This window comes from Osmerus eperlanus, chromosome 2, assembly GCF_963692335.1.
Source record: "Osmerus eperlanus chromosome 2, fOsmEpe2.1, whole genome shotgun sequence".
In the NCBI taxonomy this organism is placed as follows: domain Eukaryota; kingdom Metazoa; phylum Chordata; class Actinopteri; order Osmeriformes; family Osmeridae; genus Osmerus; species Osmerus eperlanus.
The window spans coordinates 1,345,763-1,368,912 of record NC_085019.1 but is presented as its reverse complement, the minus strand read 5'-3'; the positions used below and the strand labels follow the sequence as shown (position 1 = coordinate 1,368,912).

The window sequence follows — 23,150 nt, the reverse complement described above, 5'->3', positions numbered from 1 at the left end:
GCCAGCTGAAGACTGAGGTGGCCCACATGGCGGCCTACTATGAACACAGACTGCAGCTGGGCAGCAAGGCCATCTACCACCTGGAGGCCTTCACCGCCAAGTTCATGTCCCTCTACAAGAAGTTCATGGAGGACGGCCTGGACGCCATGATGTTCTGACCACAGACTGGAGCACATTCATGTCATCAACACACACACACACACCTTGACATCTTGTTGGTGACTAGTAAAGGTCATCTCATGTCAACCACCCATATATTTCAATAAAATGCTTGACTATTTCCACTGTGAGGATACTGACACATTCTTTGAATTAAAGTTAACATTTCCAGTTAGATCTTGTAATTGTAAATAGAGAGCTCACTGGAACCGCTCATTTTGGCCATCAAAACAAACTCAGGTTAAACTAGTTTTGGAGTTGATAATCTGATCATCTGATGTCGTGTAGGTGGTGGACTTTGGGGTACAAAGTGAAAGAAAAATATGAACATGTCCCACAGGTTTTTCCAGACAAAAATAAAACTATGTGCGTCAGAAGATTATTCTCATGTAGTACATTCTTATGACACTAAATTCCAGACAGCAAAGAGCAGAAAGACAAAGAGATACTCATAACAAACCCACACGACCCACTTCACTGACAACACAAACACGTTTGTCCAGGTGTACATGGTTCTGCTCACACCGGCTCTCCGCCAATAACCCACCTGAGACACTGTCTCAACACCCATAGCAGAGTCCTCAGAGGGAAATCAGAAATGCTGTTGAACTGAGTGCCGATAACCCGGATGGTCCCTCTCCTCTTTAGTCCACAGTCCTCTGTTTTCACAGATTGGTGAACCTCTGCTCATCTTTACTTCTGAGAGACTCTGCCTCTCTAAGATACTCTTTAAATACCCAATCATGTTACTGACCTGTTTGCAATTAATGTAGTTATTTGCAAATGTTCCTCCAGCTGTTTATTTTACTATAAATCATGTACACATTTTCATTTATCTGAACAGCGAAATGTCTCTCAAACAGAAAAATACACGACCAAAAACTTGATGAGATATTTAATATGTTTTCAATCATGGCATAATTTTGCTCTATTATAAAAAAGACAGGTTGTACTTCAAAACAATATACAAGTGAAACAACATAATGTAAATACGGTACATTTAGAAAAAGGAAAGACATTGGCACAGAAAATAACCTCCATAGTAGTCAAGCAGTCCAGACAAAGTATCAGGGAGATTAAATTGATGATATGCACTTTAGTGGCATCTAATGGCACTAAATGAATTAATTAAACACAATTACCAGAGGGGATTGTAAATGACCACATGGAAAAAAGTATATTTGGCCAATCAGCCTGTTCCTATTGAGCAGCAGAATACCTGGAACACTATACCCACAAAACCAAGACATATAAAAACTCAACTCAGCTACACCCCTTTTGGCATTGAATGTAGTAGCATCTGTTCTGCCTCCTCTCTTACTGACTTTGACTTCTTATCATAGTATTTGATGTACTCCATGGTCCTTCTGATTTTATTTTGATCCGTCAGTTCTAAGTCTTTTAGTTCCTTTTCTATTTCTTGCATTGTCTGCTCAAATGCTACAATTTCTCCCTGAAGCTTGTTACTCAACTCTTGGTACCTGGGAGGAAGTTGTCTTTCTAACTCTAGTTTTTTCTCCTGATACTTCCTCCTCAGCTCCTCCTCCTTCTCAACAAGACTGTCCTCCACCTCCTGGTACTTGTCATTGGTGTAGCAGCTTTGACCATTCACTTCTACCATTCGGTCAATCTTCTCTATAAGATCTATAACCTGGTCCCTGTCGTCCATCTTGGTGTTTTCAAACACATGGTACCTTCCACCACACTGGTCAACTAGGAGCTTCAGGTCTTTCTGTCCTTCATTCAAATAGTGTTCAATGCCCTCATCTAGCTCATCGCCATTAGTGAAGAGGATCATCATGTACGTGTCAGATTTATCACCAAACAATGCCCTAATTGTATGTACTGTAAGCTGCTCTTCCTTTGTAAAAGGTCTCAGGTTTATGACCAGTATGATTGCATGAGGACCTGGAGATGTCATGTTGATGCATTTACTGACCTCCATCTCTAAATATTGTCAGATAGATCTGTATCAAATATGCCAGGTGTGTCCACTACCACCACCTGTCTACCAGCCAACACCTCAGTCTCTTTACAACACTCCTTAGTCACAGAGCAGCTTGACTTGGCGTCTTTAAAAGCTTTCCTGCCCAGGATGGTGTTTCCAGAGGAGCTTTTGCCAGCACCAGTCTTCCCCACGAGTACAATCCTGGTTGTGGTGGACACTGTAAGAGCAAAGAAAAACTAACTGTTAAAGATGTAAAATTATACAGCATATAAGTTGCCAATATAAAATCTATATTTCACAGTGATTCTGCCTTTAAACCCTCATTGAAACTAATATCTTAACTCTGGTGAAATTAAATAGTCCTCTAAATCTAACACAAAAATACAACATTAATGTGCTCATTAACATTAAGTCCATGCTCCAGTGATTTGTGGCTCAATTACGTACTCTCGGGTGGCCCATCTATGGACCGTCGTCTTTGTCGAATTGTACCGTTCTCTTCTCCCGTGTCACCTATGTACAAATATGTACAAATTCCACAAGAACGAAGATAGATTTTGTGTTACAGTATTAAAACACAAGTTAATATGTTAAGATTTTAAATAATAGAAACGATATATGTAATGTTTGTAGTGCTTTGAAAAGTTTGTGAAACCTAACGATAATGAACTAGTCGAATCTTTTCATAAACAGAATTAAAGACGACATATAAACTAAACACAATTTAAGAACGTGGTCCATTTGATAGTACGTCATGCCCCAAACTTATCTGGATTCATATTCTATTCTCACTCTCATTTCCCCGTACATACAGATCATCAGTCTCATCCCAACTCCCAAAAATGTGACGGTTGGGCAGACCCCTTTGGCGTCACTAAACTGACGCCGGGGGACGCCTTTTTCGTCGTTTTTTTTACACCTAGGGTTGCACCAGAGCCTGTCTACGGAGAGCCTACTCCCTATTAAGCCCCATTGTACCGAATTTGGTTGCAGTTCCACCAGAGTTCCACTGGGGGCGATTTGGTTGGCGCCCTCTGCTGGCATAAAAAAGGTAGTGCGTTCGTGTTTTCCACTGTGAGGATACTGACACATTATTTGAAATAAAGTGAACATTTCCTGTTAGGTCTTGTAATTGTAAATAAAGAGCTTGCTGGAACAGCTCAGTTCTGGCCATCAACACAAACAAAGGCAAAAAAAAAAAGAAAAAAGAAAACCTTTGTCATGTAGTACACTCTTGTGAAACAAAATTCCAGACAGCAAAGACAAAGTGCTGGTCGGGAGCACAGGTTAAGTTGGAGATCAGAGATCAACCGGTATAAAAGCCCCGCCCACTAACTCATTCTTGAGGATAATGGCGTCACCGTTCATAGAAGAGCCTGTGTATGGAACGCCGAGTTAGTCACAATTAAATAAATAAATAGATCGGTAAATATATAAATACATAAATAAATATGGCTATGAAATAAACCCTGAAATTAAAAAAGATGGCAATAAATATATAAATATAGCATCATATAATTATATAGCTGAATCCATTTACCTACATCAATAAATAAATACATTTATTTATTTCAAAATGACGTTTTTGAAAAAACAACATTTATTTATTTAATGGGACTTTTATTTCCTAATGCCACATTTATTTATTTTTTAAACATTCTCTGCTTCTATGCAGCCAGTTTCTAACTGGCTAAGTTTCTAGAAACCCAGAGCTCCCTGTGCTTTCTCTATGCAAGCTGTTTCTAACCACATCCTATGCAAGCAATTTCTAACTGTCATACAGAGACCTCCTGTCTTAATCTCTATGCAAGAAGTTTTTCTAACACATCTTATATAAATACACATATGCAAGCAATTTCTAACACATCCTATGCAAATACACATTATATAGTAAGTATTTCCATTCATTATTTCTCCAAGGTTCATCCAAACGAAGGCTTCTTATGGATCCTTTGACACCTGCAAGTCCTGATCTGAATACAGGACTTCAGTTCAGACCTCAGTCTCCCTGAATCAAAGTGATCTAACGAAACGATATTAAACTTGAAGGAGGAAATGTGGGAGTTAGGTTAAACTGAAACAAGAAATGTGGTGTATAATTCTATGAAATGTATGATGAAAATTGGCTGGCAATTTCGCCAAGCAAATACCAAGAAATAGGTGCAGCAGTTTATCTTTCGATTTCTTTCGATTTTACTTATCCGTTTAGCTCCATAGACTCCCGTTAATTTTGCACTCGCCCGCGAGTGGAACTCCGTAGACGGGCTCTGACAGCCCCAAGTCAATGGACGCCAGGCTTCAACAGGGAAATGCACTGTGACGCTACAGGAAAGTATTGGAAGGAAATCGAGTCAGTCTACCTGCTAGGCCTATATGTATCTGACGAACTCATCTTCGAGATGAACGTGTTCTAACGCATTTAAAATGTTAACACAATAGTAGGCTAAGTAGCCTATTCATTATTTTTTAGGGGAAGCCGAGCTTCTTCTTCTTGCAGTCTTCTTCTTGCAGTCAGAAAGAAATCGCCACTGGAGTAGCAGGACAAAGGTTGCTGTCTAGTTAAGCCACACATGGAGGAGTTCTCGCCACCCTACTATTGCAACATTATATCCACGCCCAGAAGGCTGAAGTTTTAACTACACCCCCGGCAATCGGTAGTCAATGTAATCAGGACAACAATAAACTATGCCCTGGGGAGAGCTGAGTTCCGGGAACTCACTAACACAAACAAATCTTATTTTGGTTGTGCCCAACACACAAGCCTTTGACAATAGGAAGAGAGGACTGTTTCCGTGGACCGAGACAAGGAGGAAAGATGCTGGGTTTTACACCCAACATGAAGCTTTACAGCCTGTGCGTGACAGGCGGACTACTACTGTGAGTACACGCAGTTTCATGGTATATGATCCTCTCTCTCTTAACGGTTAATTTGCGTGACTGAGAAAGCTCTCTCACCCTCTTCTCTCCATGTGTGTATACCAAGGTAGGTGACCAAAATGTCATGTCATGTCTTAATTTATCAGACGCATTTATCCAAAGCTTCACACAGGCCTACTGTGACCACTGAGCTAAACCCTCTCCATTGTAGACAATCATAGACAAGTTGAAACATGAGCAACCTGGGTGTTTCTGGGTTACTTATCTGCCTAATGGTGAAACTAGTTTGACCCGTGAAATGCACTGTGTAAACGTCATAAACAATTAACACTTTAAATAACGGTTTAAATAACGGCTTTAAAAATGGTTAAATAACGGTATGATTCGCTGGACCTGGATGTTGTGTCAACAATGTATGTTGACACTTGGCAGAGACAAGAGACAAATTATTTAGTGATATACTGAAATACAGGGTCATTATTGCACAGTGTACCAATGTCGGTTGAAATTGAAAAAACGTGGGCATCAATAGCCTATATAAAAGTGCGTGATGTTCTATGGAAAGTGGTAGCTCGTCGGACGAAATGGGGCTTAATAGGGAGTCGACAGGCTCTCCGTAGACGGGCTCTGGGTATTTCAATCGCAATACGCTGCTGTTGCTCCATTGTTGTTCGTGACAAGGAAGTGATTTTCCCTCACACATTTTCTGTCCAATAGATTAACAACCTGTATGACTATGGAAGCAAATCGTTACGCATTTGCATTTTAAGAATGTGGCTGCATTATTTTTAATTGTATTTAAAATAATTTACTAATTCAAAGAACAACAAAAAAATACTTGTAAGCCTAAAGGCGCACACGATCATCCTCAGTCTTTTCCTGTCAATCATACACGCGGTGTCAACCAATTATACTGCATGAGGTAGGGCCGAGCCAACTCACACACACTCACTTAGACGAGTAGTCGAAACTGGGAGGAGACAGACAGCCATAACAAATCATTGCATTTTTAAAGACATTTTTAAAGACTTTCCCAGATTCGTTAAGAAGCTCTTAACGCTATGAGCTTCTTAAGAACGCTCCTAAGAACGCTCCTAAGAACGCTCTTAGAACGCTCCAAGAACGCTCTTAGCGTTAAGAGCTTCTTAACGAATCTGGGAAACCCGGCCATTGTGGTTAAGGTAGAGTATGATTTCATTTAATAATTTAATTCAAATTTATTTCACACCTATCATAGTCAAATTCATAGTTAAAACGTTAATTTTTTTAAAAGCCGTTCGGGAGCCAGAAGAGCCGGCTCTTGACTCCCACCTGACTTGGGGGGGGAAGGGTGAGCAATGTGTTACAGATTAAGACTACAGGATGTTTCCGGGGTTGTGTGTTTAAAGGACGTAGGAGGAGATAGGACACCAGAACCAGAAATTCAACCAGAGCTGATGACGCACGCACGCACACATGCACGCAAGGTCTATGCAAGAGAGCCAAAGAAAGAAAAGCCATGTGACAGTTGCATGCCTGTGTATGAACTAATGGCTGCTGAGCGCGGCGTTAGCAGCAAGCTAACAGACTAACTCTGTAACACCATGGCTGCTGAGCGCGGCGTTAGCAGCAAGCTAACAGACTAACTCTGTAACACCATGGCTGCTGAGCGCGGCGTTAGCAGCAAGCTAACAGACTAACTCTGTATCACCATGGCCTTTGATGTTTTGTCTCCTTGTGGGCCGGCCGCAAGTAATAAAGCTTTCTTAACTTCTTCACCGACTAAAGATTAATCTTTCTGACAGCTTTCTACATACACTATTTGTACATCACTTCAGATTAGGCGTCCACGAAACTAAAGACAAAGTAAAAGTTTACATATAACCAGCGCCCTCCATTTGAGATGCATGACTAACTGTGGCTCCATTCATGAGGCTTTAGTTTTTGTAGACTACACCACGGTGTGTTTGCACAGTGGGTGTGATGAATTTACATTTAGTCTAGCAGACGCTCTTATCCAGAGTGACTTACAGTAAGTACAGGGACATTCCCCCCGGGGGAAGAGGGGTGAAGTGCCTTGCCCAAGCACACAACGTCATTTTTGCACGGCCGGGAATCGAACCAGGGACCTTCTGACTAATAGCCCGATTCCCTAACCGCTCATTCATAGTACGGTATGTGGATTGTGTTTAAGCAGTCTTTCCCAATAACCACTGATCTTCTCTTCTGTACCCCATCTGTCTACAGGTTCGTCTATGCCTGCTTCTATTCTGAAAGCATCAGGTAATACTACTGTCTATCTGCCTGCCTACTCATCAGTTTGCTTGTCTGACTGACTGTCAGTCTGTTTGTCTTGGGTTCTATAAAGTTTATAACATTCTACTGTACTGTTATGTCTTTTCCAATAGGCCTGTCCTACATGATTTAGGTATTATTAACAGGAAAAGGTTAGTATACCTTTTAATGTAATCAATTACTCTATGATGTGACAATGGGTTAACAACAATTGTAATAATGATTGTGAAATTCTTTGTACAGATAATGCATGTATGCAGGCATTTTAATATGTTGATGGTGTCTGCTACTTAACTGTGTTTCTGTCTGTAACCTTAGTGACATATTTAATGATAATGATGCTAAAGACAATACAACCTGCGGATTGTTACTTCTGAGGTGAGAATAGTGCCAGATCTCTGAAGGTTTGAAAGACACTGCTTGAAAAGCCATAATGTGGAAAAAAGAGTTTTGCAAGCTTGTAAAATGAATTTGCAACCTTGTAATAAAAATGTGCTAGCTTGTAACTTGACATATGAACATATTTTGAACATTTGTAAGCATAATGATTTTACTGATTTTGGGAAGTTTATTTGCCATTTTCAAAATCATTTAAATAACAAATATTCTCCTTTTACAAGCCTTTATAAAACCTTGTCTTCTATTTCACAGAACTTTGTCCAGCCATCACCCCTCCAAGACACAGAACAAGGTCCTTCCACAGGGGTATGTTATCCCTGCAGAAAGACAGTTTTCAGATCAATGTATGTGAATACATTGATTTACACTATAAATACAACACCTGACTTATTTTCAGGGTGTGTTCATAAGAATGAATGAGCCTGTGTGTCCGTCACAACGTATCACAAGATTGAGTCAACGCTCACGGTGGCAGTCTTGCACGGTGGCAATTTGTGTCATTGTCCGCCCAACAGTGTCTTGTCTCTGCAGGTTGTTGTACAAGAAGCCCAGTGTGGTGTCAGGGTGAGTGTTGATAAACATGGCCTCATGCCAGCTCGTACAAGCTGTACGAGACAGTTAACTGATTTAACTGCTTGTACTCGCTGTGAAATATATTATTGTTGCTTGCTTTCCTCCAGGTACACTATAGCACTTTCGAGGATCATGTTGTTGAATTGAAATTTGTTAAACTACATGCTCTTCTGGTTCCACCCATTGGCACATGCAAACCAATCATTTTAACGTGTGTGTGTGTGTGTGTGTGTGTGTGCGTGCGTGTTCCAGTCGTACTGATGTGGTTTCCGTGACCCCCTGGATGGCTCCTATAGTCTGGGACGAGGTCTTTGACTCTGTTGTCCTGGACAGCATCTACAAGAAAATGGACATCACCATAGCAACAACCGTCTTTGCTCTAGGAAAGTAGGTGGAACAAAAATTATGAAATCCAATCATGTTGAAAATGCTTGATTTTCCTAAAGAAAAACAAGGGGTCTCTAAATGTTCCTGTCAGGTACGTGCTTTTCCTGAAGGACTTCCTGCACACAGCAGAGAAGCACTACATGGTTGGCTACAAGGTTGACTACTACATATTCACTGACAGACCTGGAGACGTTCCAAATGTTACCCTGGCGGAAGGGAGACGGGTAAGCCTGGACATTTAGTCATTTAGCAGACGCTCTTATCCAGAGCGACTTACAGTAAGTACAGGGACATTCCCCCCCCCCCCCCGAGGCAAGTAGGGTGAAGTGCCTTGCCCAAGGACACAACGTCAATTGGCACGGCCGGGATTCGAACTGGCGACCTTCAGATTACTATCCAGATTCCCTAACCACTCAGCCACCTGACTCCACCGGACATCCACCGCTGTCTTACACACGTATATCTAAAAAAAAAGCCCTGCGGTGTTTCCTCCATCATCTCAAGACGCTCCGTCAAGCTTGCCTAAGGGCACTTTGGCAATTTTGACTCTTCTCTGTACGTACTTAAGCTGTCAGGCTGAAGTAACATTCTTAGTTTGATTACAGTTTTTTACAATCGCTATGACAATTTTTTCATGACTTCTAACAAGTTTCCTAAACTCTTAACGCACCAACACACCTACGACAAACAATTGGCAAAGAGTTAATTTCATGCTCAAAATCACACAATGTAAACTAAACTCAAACACTAATTGTCATAACACAAAAATACACTAAACAATACACCATGTCTACCAAACACTAACATGTCCTCTTTTCACAGGAACATTTAGTCAATGTGTCAGGTCTCACAGTATATGGATTATGGGCGTCAGGTGGCTGAGCGGTGAGGGAAGCGGGCTAGTAATCCGAAGGTCGCCAGTTCGATTCCCGGTCATGCAAACTGACGTTGTGTCCTTGGGCAAGGCACTTCACCCCACTTGCCTCGGGGTCCCTGTACTTACTGTAAGTCGCTCTGGATAAGAGCGTCTGCTAAATGACTAAAATGTAATGTAATGTAAATTATATATTGTGTTTACATTTAGTCATTTAGCAGACGCTCTTATCCTGAGCGACTTACAGTAAGTACAGGGACATTCTCCCCGAGGCAAGTAGGGTGAAGTGCCTTGCCCAAGGACGTCAATTGACACGGCCGGGAATCGAACCTGCAACCTTATGATTACTAGTCCGATTCCCTTATTATACAGGGCAGGGGGATTATTCTCATTTAGTCTATAAAACGTAAGTCTATAAGAGTATTGGGGCATCAAGAGTTGTCTTTTCCTGTATGTGTTTGTGAACGCACATCTGCCTTGCCGAAATAAACCATCAAGCTGCCTTGAGCCGTTGAAAGATATTTTGCCTTTTTTCTACTACCTTCTACGGACGTCTGTTTTCTACAACAGCAGTAAAAATTGATTGTTTTGGTCTTGGTTGAGCTTGTGTGTAAAACAAGTTTAAGTTTAAATTTGTGTTTACTTTATGTATTTTGTGTCAAAGCAACAAGAAATGTGTTAATTGTATAGCCAGCACTGCTAACTGTGTCAGAGTTTAGGAAACTTATTAAAAGTATGCACTTTTGTAAAGCTCTCTCGTGGAAGTCGCTTTGGAAAAAAGCGTCTGCTAAATGCATAAATGTAATGTAAATGTATTGAAAAATATGTCATAGCGATTGTAAAAATACTGTAATAGTCCTTCTAGATTCTCCTGTTCCTCCACTCATCCTTCTCCACTCCTCTTCCTTCTCTTTAGGTGAGAGTGTTGAAGGTGCCCAGCTCCAACCGCTGGCAGGAGATTTCAGCTCGCAGGATGGAGATGATCCAGACGACCATCGAGAGTACGATCAGGGGTCACGCTGACTACATCTTTTGTCTGGACGTCGACTCCAAGTTCCACGCTCACTTTGGGGTGGAAGCTCTGGGTCGACTGGTTGCCACGATACACCCAGGTTACTATGCTACGGAGCGAGGAAGCCTTCCGTACGAACGCCGTCCTGAGTCACGGGCCTACATCCCCTTTGGGGAGGGAGACTTCTACTACGGAGGCGCCGTCTTCGGAGGACTGCTGGAGGATGTCCGCACCATGGCAGAGATCTGCCGTCGGAATTTTGAGGCGGACACGGCCAATGGGATCGAGGCAGCGTGGCAAGAGGAGAGCCACCTGAACAGGTACTTTACGTACAACAAGCCGTCTAAGTTGCTGTCGCCTGAGTACCTGTGGCAGGACGTGGCTGGCCGGAGCAAGCATGTCAAGATCATTCGTTTCTCAGGGGTGGCCAAGAACTATGCTGACTTCCGGCCCAACTGAGGGTAAAGGGAAGTGATGTAATAAACTGTTTCAACTGAGGTGAAGGGACGTGATGTAATAAACTGTTTCAACTGAGGAGAAGGGATGTGATGTGATGAAGTGTTTTGTCCGTCTCTTCATAAACGGAGTGACTAAGTTCAGTTGAGTTCTGGATTTTACTAAGTATTTATCAATCTGCAGATTGGGAGAGAAAACCAGTCTTCTGACCATAAATGACAACACAACACCAAGCTTAGGTCTCAACCAGGTCTCTCTCCGCTCCGAAAGCCGAAGGACCATCTTTAATAGGGCACAAGAATGTAAACATAGATTGTGACAGTCAGGCAGGAATGACGTTTCAACAGTCTCAGAGATAAAGATTCACTGCTCCCAACACATGACAACTCTCACACTAGAGAGTTCATAGTTGGAGCTCTCCTTGTCATGACAAGGACCGTTTAGCCAGTACTTTCTCCTGACCTCGAACATCTATTAACCTGACACATAGACACAATATACTGTTATTAATAGCAAGCTTACATGATAAACGTACTAACTAGTATCCAATGACTAGTTCTATTGATTAGTGATTAGTGTAAGCACACAGGAAATCCCAATTTCTTCCACAGTCCCCCCTTTTGACGTTTAACGTCAACACAACAAACAAGTTTCATAACATTTCAAAACTTAACAATCAAACAATACTTTATCTGCTACTACTCAGCACAGTATACATGATTATAGGATTTGAAGAAGTATTAGGTAGTACTTTATCAGGTGACAAGTACAAAGTCAATGATACAGGAAAACAGAGGCATATTTCTCTCCTGGACATAACCAAGGGTCATGCTCTCATGAGCTCAACACAGCATGGTATAGATCAAACACTGTTCATAACTTCAGATTATTTCAAACAGTATAAAAGTAATAAAGTAACCACTATCTTTAATTATTGTTCACTTATCTGTGGTTAAGGACAGATCTATTCAGATTGCACACAGTATTGTATATCAGTTGGAAAATAGAAGGAGGCAAATGGCCATCTTTATTACATTTGCAAAATAGTCACTTGGTACTTGAGATTACATATCCGACATATCAATCATTCCCAGGGCAATAAAGTAATCATCAGTCTTGCTTGCTTTTGTCTGTGGCTTGATTTGGGCTACCATAATCTTACTGGCAGCCTTACGAGAGCCCACTGCACAGCACTGTACCCAGCAGGCAGTACACATCTTCCAAGCACAACCCACAATCAGCACAACAACGATTAACATGCCCAATCCAGTGACTCCCATTTGAATGATAGTCGAAAAGAAACCCCCCACAGAGGAAGTCAGCCAGTCAGCAAAATTCCAAGCTTCAGGTTCCCCCAAATCTGAAATGATCTCTTTAATGTGCGCAGCCATATTTGTGATATTAGCAGATTCATCTGGGATAAAAGTACAACAGTCATGACCTATCACAGCACATGTACCTCCCTGAGCTGACAACAGATAATCCAGTGCCATACGGTTCTGTAGCACTACCTGCCTCATGGCCTTCATCTCAGAAGCAACCGCAGTTAAGGCGTCGGCTGTCTCATTACCAATGGACTCCAACCCTACTGCTAAGCTCCTAATATCTCTAAAGGCAGTGATAACACCATACACAGGGAGAATGGCAGCTGAAAAACGTGAAAAGTGACTGTGTACTATTGAATCCACGTGATGTGATCCCAGCTTCTTAGCATCTGCATTAATAATACTTCTCTTGTGGCGGTGCCACCAATGTTTGGGCAAGGGGTGCAGAGGCAACCCATCTACAGGTCTGAGGGCTCCTACAATAAACCCAAGGTAACATGTTCCTGACCAGTTGGCTGGCAGGAAATAATAAGCACTCTTACCACATACCCACATGGTGCCATTGTTAGCTGCATGAGGCACCAAAAATTGATCTGTTGTTATACTTATCGGTTCACCTTCAACAGGCAAATCAGACAAATTTGTATAAGCATATGTAGACACAGTATGATTACACGTGCTGTTCCCCAGTGCCCTCCCTGTCCCGTTATGAGTCAGACATAACCAAGCAGGTGGAGCATAGGCTAACCACAATGGGGGTGAATAGGTAACCCCTTTAGGAATATGTCGCTTGTGTACAGTAACATTTTTCACATTTAACCCAATACAAGGCCACCTCCAGATCTCACACATATCTGCCTTAGAGAGTGGGACCGCTATCCAAGGATAGGTTCCTGCGTGTTGGGGAATCATACCACACACCCAACAAGAACCATTTCCTCTCATTTTCCGTGCAGTCATTTTGGCGTTTTTTAGGAAGGTGTTGGCAAAGTATTCAGTCTTCATGTGTACTCCAAGGTGATGGGTGTCAATGTTCAAATCAGTTTCTTTGGGAGCATGTAATAATGACTCTGGTAGTGGCTCATGTCTGCGATATCTGTGGACTCGTGCGTCCGGTATCAGTAAATGTCTGTCAGGTGTGTGCGTCAGTTTATCTGTGGATGTCATCTCTCGTCGTAGCTCAGGCAGCGGCCTCGGTTTCCTTGAAACAACCGAGGGCCTCCGCCACAGTATCCTCTCGTCCCCGTTCTGGGTGCTGTCATCTGCTTCATGTAGAGGCCAGAGGGAGACTGAAAATGTCTTCCCCTCTCCAGGCTCCTCTCTCTGGTTTCCCATCTGGGTGCTGTCATCTGCTTCATGAATCACACATGGGGGAGAGAGGCATGGTAGCAACAGCAGCCCCTCTCTGGCTTTCTCCACATGTGACTCACCTTTCGACGTCTTCAACACCTCCGGGTGGGTGCTCTTTGGGACCTCCTTCTCGGCGCCCCTGGATTGGAGTGCTGGATGGCGGGGTCCTGGTTTTGGCTCAAATCGGTCCGCTGGACTGGAACCTGCTCCCGGATCAGCCGCTGCGAACGGGAGCAGAGCCTTGGTGTACTCCCGGAGGAGTAACCCAGTGGGGATGAGACAAATGGCAAGTTGGAGGAGGTTCCATTTGGAGGTGCACCTGCTCCTCCACTGGCCCCTGGTTCTCCGTTGGGACCCTCCACCGTGTTGTTCGGTGGAGGGGCCGTTTTGCAGTGTGTCGCATGGATCCATGTCGGCCGACCCTCCACTTTCACCGCTGTGCGAGTCACCAAGAGAACCAGGTATGGACCGGTCCATCTCGGTGAGAGGGCAGTCCTCCGTTTGTGCACTTTCACGTACACGTAGTCTCCCGGATGATAGGGATGACATGGCTCTCCAGCGGGTTCAGGCAGGGCAGCTTTCACCTGTGAATGCACAACCCTTGCTGCTCTAGTTAGGGCATAACAAAAGTTTAACATTGTATCATCCATCTGGTGGATATCCATCTGTTTCAATGATAGTGGGGGAGAGACTGGCAATCTCATTGGTCTCCCTAAAACTATCTCGTGTGGAGAAAGTCCATTCCTCCTCTGGGGAGTAGATCTCATGGCCATAAGAGCTAGTGGGAGTGCATCAGGCCATTTTAGGCCAGTCTCTTCACATATCTTGGCTAGTTTGTTTTTCAAAGTTCCATTTTGCCTCTCCACTGCCCCCGCAGACTGTGGGTGGTAGGGACAGTGGAAATGCTGGTTGATCTGGAGCGCTTTACAAAGTTCCTGAACAATTTGACCTGTGAAATGTGAACCTCTATCACTGGACAGTCTTGTGGGGATCCCATATCTACAGATCACATCTCTCATGAGAATCTTGGCTACTGTGGTAGCATCAGCTTTCCGACATGGGTAGGCTTCTACCCATTTCGAGAACATGTCAACAATTACAAGTACATACTCAAAATTACAACACTTGTTCATCTGAATAAAATCAATTTGTAAATGCATAAAAGGACCACTTGGTGGCGGGTGGGCTGCGTCTCTTCTCTTTGGTCCCTTTCCGGGATTATGCTGCTGGCAGGTATGACACTGAGCACAATGTTGCTCAGCCTTTGTGGAAAAACCAGGTGCAAACCAATCAGTATTTACTATTGAGACCATACCCCCCTTGCTCGTATGGGCACAGCCGTGTGCCATGCGAGCTAACCAAGGGAACAATGCACGTGGCGCCACCACGCGGCCGTCGGGGTGGCTCCACACTGCCGAAGTTGGATCTTTCGCACAGCCAATGGATAACCAACCATCCCTCTCAGTGTTATCAGCAGCGGCTCAAAGGTCCGCCACATCATGAAGAGAGGGAGTGTGTGTTTCCGGTTGCTGAGACACAGAAAAAATAGAGACCTGGGACACATCAGAGGATTTGGCCGCAGCCTTTGCTGCTAAATCAGCTCTAGCATTTCCTCTTGAAACATCATCTGTATTGTTAGTATGAGCCTCACACTTAACAATAGCTAGCTTTGTCGGTAGTAGTATTGCAGATAACAAATTATCAATCATCTTTCCATTCTTGATTGCTCCACCTGAGGAGTTAATGAAACCTCTTTCTCGCCATATGGCACCAAAATCATGAGTAACTCCAAATCCATACCTCGAGTCAGTGTAAATATTTACAACCTTGCCTTCTGACAAACAACATGCCCTTGTCAACGCAAACAACTCTGCCTGCTGTGCAGTGCATTGTGGAGATAGTTTACCAGATTCGAATGTCTCACTGTCCGTGCAGACCGCATATCCGGAGTTTAGGGAGCCATCCCATGCTCGGGACGAAGATCCATCTACGTACAACACAAGTTCAGCATTATCCATAGGTTTGTCAAACAAATCAGGTCTGGGTGTTAGCACTTTATCGACTACCATCTCACAGTCATGTGGTTCACCATCATCAGGGGTGGGCAACAATGAAGCTGGATTCAATGGGGAGCATCTATGGATCGTAATGTTACTTTGAGTCAACAAAATCAATTCATACTTTGTGGCTCTGGTGGCTGACAGGTGTTGAGTTTTGGTGCGTAACAGAAGAGCACTTACTGCGTGAGGAACCATCACTGCCAAGGGCGACCCCAGCACTATATCTGTAGTTGCTCCCACACATGTTGCCGCAGCACAGACTGCTCGTAAGCACGGGGGGAAACCTGCTGCCACAGTATCTAAAGAAGAACTCACATAGGCGATAGGCCTCCTAAGATTACCATGCTCCTGGGTCAGTACACCCTGGGCAAACCCTTTGGCCTCGTGGCAGTACAGTGTGAATGGCTTGCTGTAGTCTGGCAGACCGAGAGCTGGCGCCTGGGCCAAAGCCTGCTTGAGAGATACAAATGATTTATCAGCTTCAATGTTCCACAACAAGTGAGTATCAGTCTGGCCCTTCATTAAATCAAGGAGAGGTCTAGCCAACACAGCATAATCAAGGATCCACTGACGACAATACCCGGCTGAACCTAGAAAAGATTTGAGTTGTTTTGGTGTTCTAGGCTTCGGTATCAATCGGATGGCCTCCACTCTATCAGGAGTCAATAGTCGCTCTGTACCTTTGAGTGTATGGCCCAGATACTTGACCTCCTCAGACCATAACTGCAGTTTTGCCTTTGAGGCCTTGTGGCCCTTCTCAGCCAGTGCCTGAAGCACAGCAATAGTGTCCTGTTGGCAGGAGGCAAGATTCGTAGAACATATCAATAAGTCATCAATATACTGCACCAGAGTAGAGCCGGCTGCTAAGGTGACATCCTGGAGGTCCTCTCGTAATGCTTGACTAAACAACGTGGGTGATTCGGTGTACCCCTGTGGCAGAACTGCAAACTTATACTGGACCTGGCGAAATGTGAAAGCAAACAGATACTGGCTCTCTTCTGCAATGGGAACAGAGAAAAAGGCACAACATAAGTCGATTACTGAGTAATGAGTTGTGTCGGCTGGAATGCAGCTGAGTATCGTAACTGGGTTAGGCACGACAGGATGTGTTGGGATAACACATGCGTTGACTGCTCGCAGATCCATAATAAACCTCCAAGTGTTTTTACTGGCCTTCTTCAACGGGTAAATTGGGGTATTACATTTGCTCTTACAACGTACAATGATTCCTTGTGCTAACAATGATTCAATTACTGGCTCAATTCCCTTTTCTGCTTCCTTACTAATAGGATACTGTGGTTTGTTCGGCAAAGGTTTTCTGGGATCTATAGTTATTACAACTGGGATAGCGTTCTTAATGCGTCCTACATCATTTGCATGCTCAGACCATAACTGCTCGGGCACAGCTGCTAGCAAGGACGCATCTGTGGTGGACAAGTCGGAACTATCTCTGCAGTCCACCAATGGAGCTGTATGGGAATACAGAATGTGATAGGCCAAGTGTTCCTTCTCCTGAGGAATAGATAAGAACACTCCATCAGTAGTGCATTTAATGTCACAATTCAGTTTGCATAACAAATCCCTTCCCAACAGATTTACTTCACACCCTGTAGTTAAAAGGAACGCATGTTCATCACTCAATGGACCAATATCAACTCTTAACGGCTTGCTAACCACTGTTTGAACAGGAATCCCAGCTACTCCCACTGCATTGACTGTTTGTCTTGATTTTGGAAAGTTTGGATAGTTTTGTGTTGCAATAACAGATCTAGTTGCCCCTGTGTCTATCAGAAAAGGAAGGTCTCTGCCTTCCACTCTCAACGTTATCATAGGTTCATTATCACTAGACACAGTTACTACCGGCATACATGTTGATGTTTCGAGTCCTAGGCCTCCCTATTGTTGTTGTGGGTTCTGACCTTGAGGCGGCTCAAACGGCTCAACATCATGCCACGTCAGCTGTCTCTGTTGGGGGCGATGATTCTGGGACTGTGAGAAACCATTGTACTCAAGGCGATACTGTTGGTTAGAGGGGGACAGGTTGCCATATGACTGCTGGGGGTTATTACCAAACTGCACTTGCGCCTGAGGGCAATCCCTCGCCCAGTGACCTTTCTTCTTGCAGCGTCGACAAACATCCCGTCTCCCCCCCCTCGAGTTTCTCCCTCTTCCTCTACCTTTGCCTCGGCCCCTCCCTTTGAATCCTGTGTCCTGTTGTTCTAAAGAGCTTATCTGTAAAGCCATTAGTTTCTCAACTTTTTTCCCTGCATTTGTCTGCATTAAAGTAAAATTATGCTTTGCATAATCCATAATCATATCAACAGTTTTGTTCTCCCAATGCAGAACCTGTTTCTTAACTTCTACCTGGAGTTCAGGGAGCAATCCACACATGAACACATGACAAAGTGGGACAGGGGAAGCGGCAGCTGTAAACCCAGAGTGTTTGTCAAAAATCCTAGTAAGCCTTTCCAGGTAATCTGTAGGTTCCTCATCTTTCCTCTGTTTACAATCATACACTTTGCTCCAGTCCAGAACACCAACTCCCATTTTTGGTATCACAGCTATCAAACGGCGTTTAAGTGCTTCATATGTTCCATTATCGAGTTCAGCGTTTGGTGCAGGCCAGACTAGTGCTACGTCATCCTCATCTGGAATCAATGCTTTCAGTTTTCTCAACACTCCAGGCTGGAGTGCAACCTCTAGCAATTGATTCAAATTTAGAAAAGTAGGTCTGTGTGCATTGATAGTTATTTGCAGCTCTCTTATAAATTTTCCTGGGTCTTCTCTTATGTCAGGGAAACCCTTTCCTAGCTCCCTCAGCTCAGTCACTGACCACGGGCGATAAAGGTATATAGGCTGTACTGCATCAGGACCTGGATAAGCTCGCATAGGGTACATGGGCACTGGTGGGTCCAACTGGTCTGTATTACACACCTTTCGTGTTTGATGTGTATGGGGCTCTCTTTCTTTGCTTGATTGACGTGAACCCCGAGCTGATCGCAAACCCCGACCTCTAGAGATTACCCTTTCTGTATGTCGCTGTGGGTCTTTGCTCAACTGTCTCAATTTCATCAGCAGTAGAGTTTCTTCTGTGCTTAAGTCTGCCAGATCCATCACATCTGCAGTAGTGCTTGTAGCAGCAAGTAACCCTTCAACCTTTTCTGGTAGATTCTGCGCTGGCTGCACCTGGCCCGCTGCTTCACCTAATAATGCATTTTCCCTGTCTCTGGCTCTCCTCTGCATAGCCACAGCCATAGCAACAACATCATCATCATCGTCGGAAAATAGGCTACAAATCTTAGGTAGTAGTTTCCCTTGAGCGCTACCTTCAGCCTGTTTCACAACTACTGACTCCTCACAATTTGTTTTGGCCAAGGCTTCATGTTAGCCTGTGCAAGCAATGTCTCGAATTCCCTCACTCTATGACTTTGTTCGGTCTGATCACTTCTTAACACTGACTCCCCGACCCTCCGTCTCTCAAAGTGCTCTAGTTCAATTCTAGCAGCCTCTTGTTTGTCTCGCTCGAAACGTTCTAACTCACGTTTCTGTTCATCTTGTCTCTGTCTCTCAAGACGCTCCAGCTCACTCCTAGCTTCTCTATCAGAATCAGTTTTAGCTTGATCTGACCGTATTTTCTCAAGATAGCCAATGCCACGTCGTCTCGTAGCTTCAGTTAACCATATCATAAACATTGGCCAGCTGACAAATTGTTTACACGTCCGACTTGTTTCCTTGTCTTTCAAAACCGCTTTTAGACTCTCCAATATTTTTACGTCAAACGTTCCCTCCAACGGAAAACAATGTGTCGGGTCATGATTTGTCCACGCATGCCATTTCTCAATGCTTGACACTGCTTGAATTCCATGTAGCTCAAACATATATCTGGCTGGACTGTTCGCAGGTAACAACGTCTCTATCGTTCTCGTAGTGGAAGCTGAACTACCCATACTGAATTACGACGTAGGCTATCTGTAACAAATCTCCTAACGGTATGAAACCAACTCTATTGATTTACTGCAGCAAGAAATCACACAGCACTTTAGAACAGTCACAAAATCACATAGCAATGTAAAACGGTCACATAGCACATAGAAGAATAAAAGAACTACAATATAACTCGCTAGTGAACTACAAATATGGCCTTTTCAAGCCAAACTATCCTCGCCTTCCGGGCGCTCAATCATGGGACGCGCATACAAAAAACCTCAACTTGGGAACGCGCCTACAATAATTTCCACAACTCCGTTACGTCATGAGTAACAAAATAACCACAATTCGTGCTTAAGAGAGACGAGCTGATCAATAAACTGCCAGTCTATCTTTCCCTCAGTATTTGATTGTGTCCCTCGCTGATCATTTAATGCCAAGTTTGTCAGTTAAAATCCTACCTGTCCCTTTACATTGTCAAAGTATCCCTCACTTGTTTAAAACCCACGTTACCCTTAAGTTGGTCTCTCGCATAAAGCCTTTGACCCTAATACATTATGACCGCCCACCTACTGTGCTTGGTCTTAAGACAACCCAAAACAAAACTTAATACAGTTATAATTCATACCGAAAATAAAAAAAAGGTCCCAATAAGATCTCTGTTCAAAAAGAGAAAACCCTACAACAAAACTTAATACAGTTGCAATTCAACCCAAAATAAAAAGGTCCCAATAAGATCTCTGTTCAACTAAAGTTTTCAGCTTTAAACATGCCTCTCAAAAGGTAACATATACATTTCTTTGTTTGGTTCACCCCTGGTCTGTATTCCGTAAAACCATATTCTCTGTTAACAGATCCTTACCCACAGATCAAGAATATGGATTATTTTACATACTTTTCCAATACTTCACGTGACCAGAGTTCTTGTACGCTATCAGAGTTTACAGACTCTGACCAAGACAAAGTAAAAATAGCAAGTCAGTTAATGACCCAAATTTACTAAACCAAAACTCTAATATTATCTTCCTCCTGTTGAGGCCTAGCAGACTCGGGTCTGCTAAGACCAGACTCCCAACTGAATGTCACAATAAAAAAAGGTTCTTAAATGTTTTACGTTACCAGTATCGCAGAGGGACAGCAGGCGCACCAAGCATAAAGCAGTCCGTGAATGGGGTTTTAGAAAAAGGATCCCCTTACCTTTTGGTTTTGCGCGTCACGGGTTCTGCTTTACACTGGTGCCGCCATGGGTCTCTCCTGGATCTGGTTCTGCAATCCTGCTGCTCGACAACGCCAATTGATGAAGAAAGTGTTTTGTCCGTCTCTTCATAAACGGAGTGACTAAGTTCAGTTGAGTTCTGGATTTTACTAAGTATTTATCAATCTGCAGATTGGGAGAGAAAACCTTCTGACCATAAATGACAACACAACACCAAGCTTAGGTCTCAACCAGGTCTCTCTCCGCTCCGAAAGCCGAAGGACCATCTTTAATAGGGCACAAGAATGTAAACATAGATTGTGACAGTCAGGCAGGAATGACGTTTCAACAGTCTCAGAGATAAAGATTCACTGCTCCCAACACATGACAACTCTCACACTAGAGAGTTCATATTTGGAGCTCTCCTTGTAGTCATGACAAGGACCGTTTAGCCAGTACTTTCTCCTGACCTCGAACATCTATTAACCTGACACATAGACACAATATACTGTTATTAATAGCAAGCTTACATGATAAACGTACTAACTAGTATCCAATGACTAGTTCTATTGATTAGTGATTAGTGTAAGCACACAGGAAATCCCAATTTCTTCCACAGATGTCATAAACTGTTTCAACTGAGGAGAAGGGACGTGATGTCATAGACTGTTTCAACTGAGGGTAAGGGACGTGATGTCATAAACTGTTTCAACTGAGTGTATCCTACGCAAGCCCTGGACTTGCACACATTTCTATAATCTTGTGGAAGCCGTTCAGGCAGTTCAGTTTTCAGGGATTAGTACGCTGGGTGGAAGTCTTGTTCATAGGTGGGGTGTAAATAAACAGGCGTATTCAGGCACATGAGCAGGAATCTGTGAACAGAAGTGGATTCCTCCTCCTCTGGGTTTCCTCCTTCTCATGAATCCCCTGTCTTAAATTATTTGCTGTTCGCCAAACTCTGGTCTGATTATTACGAAAACATCCTATTTCTGAATGTATTTCTTGGATGCTCCGATAGGGTAACTGGAATCTTTGACCAGCTGGTTTAACACTGATCATCCATTGTTACTCTTACAGTTTTTTTCAAATGCTTATACAATTTTTTTTGACTTGTCCTCTTTTTTTCAAAACTTAACACACAAATCCAACAACAAATCCAATTAAAATGCCTCGCTTCTATTGCAAAATGAAGCACTGCATTCAAAATATCACAAACACGCCTCAAAAGCAAACATTTGTCTCATGTTGCAAACACTTTTGCCATTATATTACATTTTTGGATATATCATATACAAACAGTTATTCAAAACCTAAAGCTCTACTTTCATGAGCTCCTTTGTACATTTCTGTACAAGATTGAAAGTAAATGGCAGAGATGATGAAAAATTCATGGTAAACACGAAAACAAGATTGAAATCAAACTTATTTTTTTACTATAAGCATTTGTGGTTGTGAATACAGTATTACACAGTACAAAAGAGTGTAGTAGGACAGAAACCAAACATAATTTTGAAAAAGGTGATTACGGAATGGTGTGTCTGTGTGTTCCATGAACTGTAGCATACAGTAATATATACTATTTTCTACAATATTGTCAGAATGTCTTCTTACAGTCACTGTACTGTTGCACAGTATGATACAGTAATCCACCAGACTGTGACCAATCATGCAGTGCACTGCGGTCAATGGATGCATGGCTGCTAAAATATATGTTTGTGTGTAGTATACCGTGTGTTGTGCTGAAACAGCTATTATGTGTACATTAGAACATGTGTACATTACAGTAGATTGTTACATACCTGTTATCATGGTTGTGTTTCAAAAAGGAAATCAAGATGCTTCCTGTTAGAATGTTGTGTGTTACGTCACGTGGAGAATTGTGTGTTGTGTTTTATGAAATTGAAAACTGAGTCAAAGGCCCAAAATGTGCGTATGGTTTTGCAGATTTGAGGTGTGGTGTTTGAGTGTCAGGTTTCAGAAATTGTGTGAAAAGTAAGGAATTTGTGTGTAAGCATTTGAAAAAAACTGTAAACCTCAGGGTGGTGTTAATGTGAGATCTAGTTTGAGATGTGAGGTTGCACTACCCTCTGCTGGACGGTTTGCAGACTGTGTCACGTACTACTTATGCAGACAGAGTGGAAGATAAACAAAATCCTTCAGAGTTTTGGTGTAAACTCACCATTCTTCTGCCAGCCTTCACATCACAGTTCAACAGTGAGTGAGTAACCCCACACTCAAGATTGAAACCAGCAGGGATTGAAAGGATTTATATAGCTAAATTGTAGTATTACAATTTAAATCAAAATAATCTTACAAATAGGCCTATGTTTCATG

The 23,150-nt window shown here is 43.0% G+C and overlaps 1 protein-coding gene and 1 pseudogene across 1 annotated transcript; one reads left to right on the top strand and one right to left on the bottom strand.

Annotated features, from left to right (window-relative positions):
- Positions 1-1,086: 1,086 nt before the first annotated feature.
- LOC134040622 (GTPase IMAP family member 7-like) lies at positions 1,087-2,964 on the bottom strand (annotated as a pseudogene).
- A 1,772-nt stretch (positions 2,965-4,736) lies between these two features.
- Positions 4,737-11,043, top strand: LOC134040472 (globoside alpha-1,3-N-acetylgalactosaminyltransferase 1-like). Its single transcript, XM_062486423.1, has 9 exons — positions 4,737-4,984; positions 7,211-7,246; positions 7,372-7,410; positions 7,577-7,636; positions 7,910-7,963; positions 8,189-8,221; positions 8,483-8,617; positions 8,709-8,841; positions 10,408-11,043. Exons 1-9 carry the CDS (start codon positions 4,923-4,925, stop codon positions 10,960-10,962), a joined length of 1,107 nt encoding a protein of 368 aa, XP_062342407.1. The 5' UTR covers positions 4,737-4,922; the 3' UTR covers positions 10,963-11,043.
- The last annotated feature ends 12,107 nt before the right edge of the window (positions 11,044-23,150 follow it).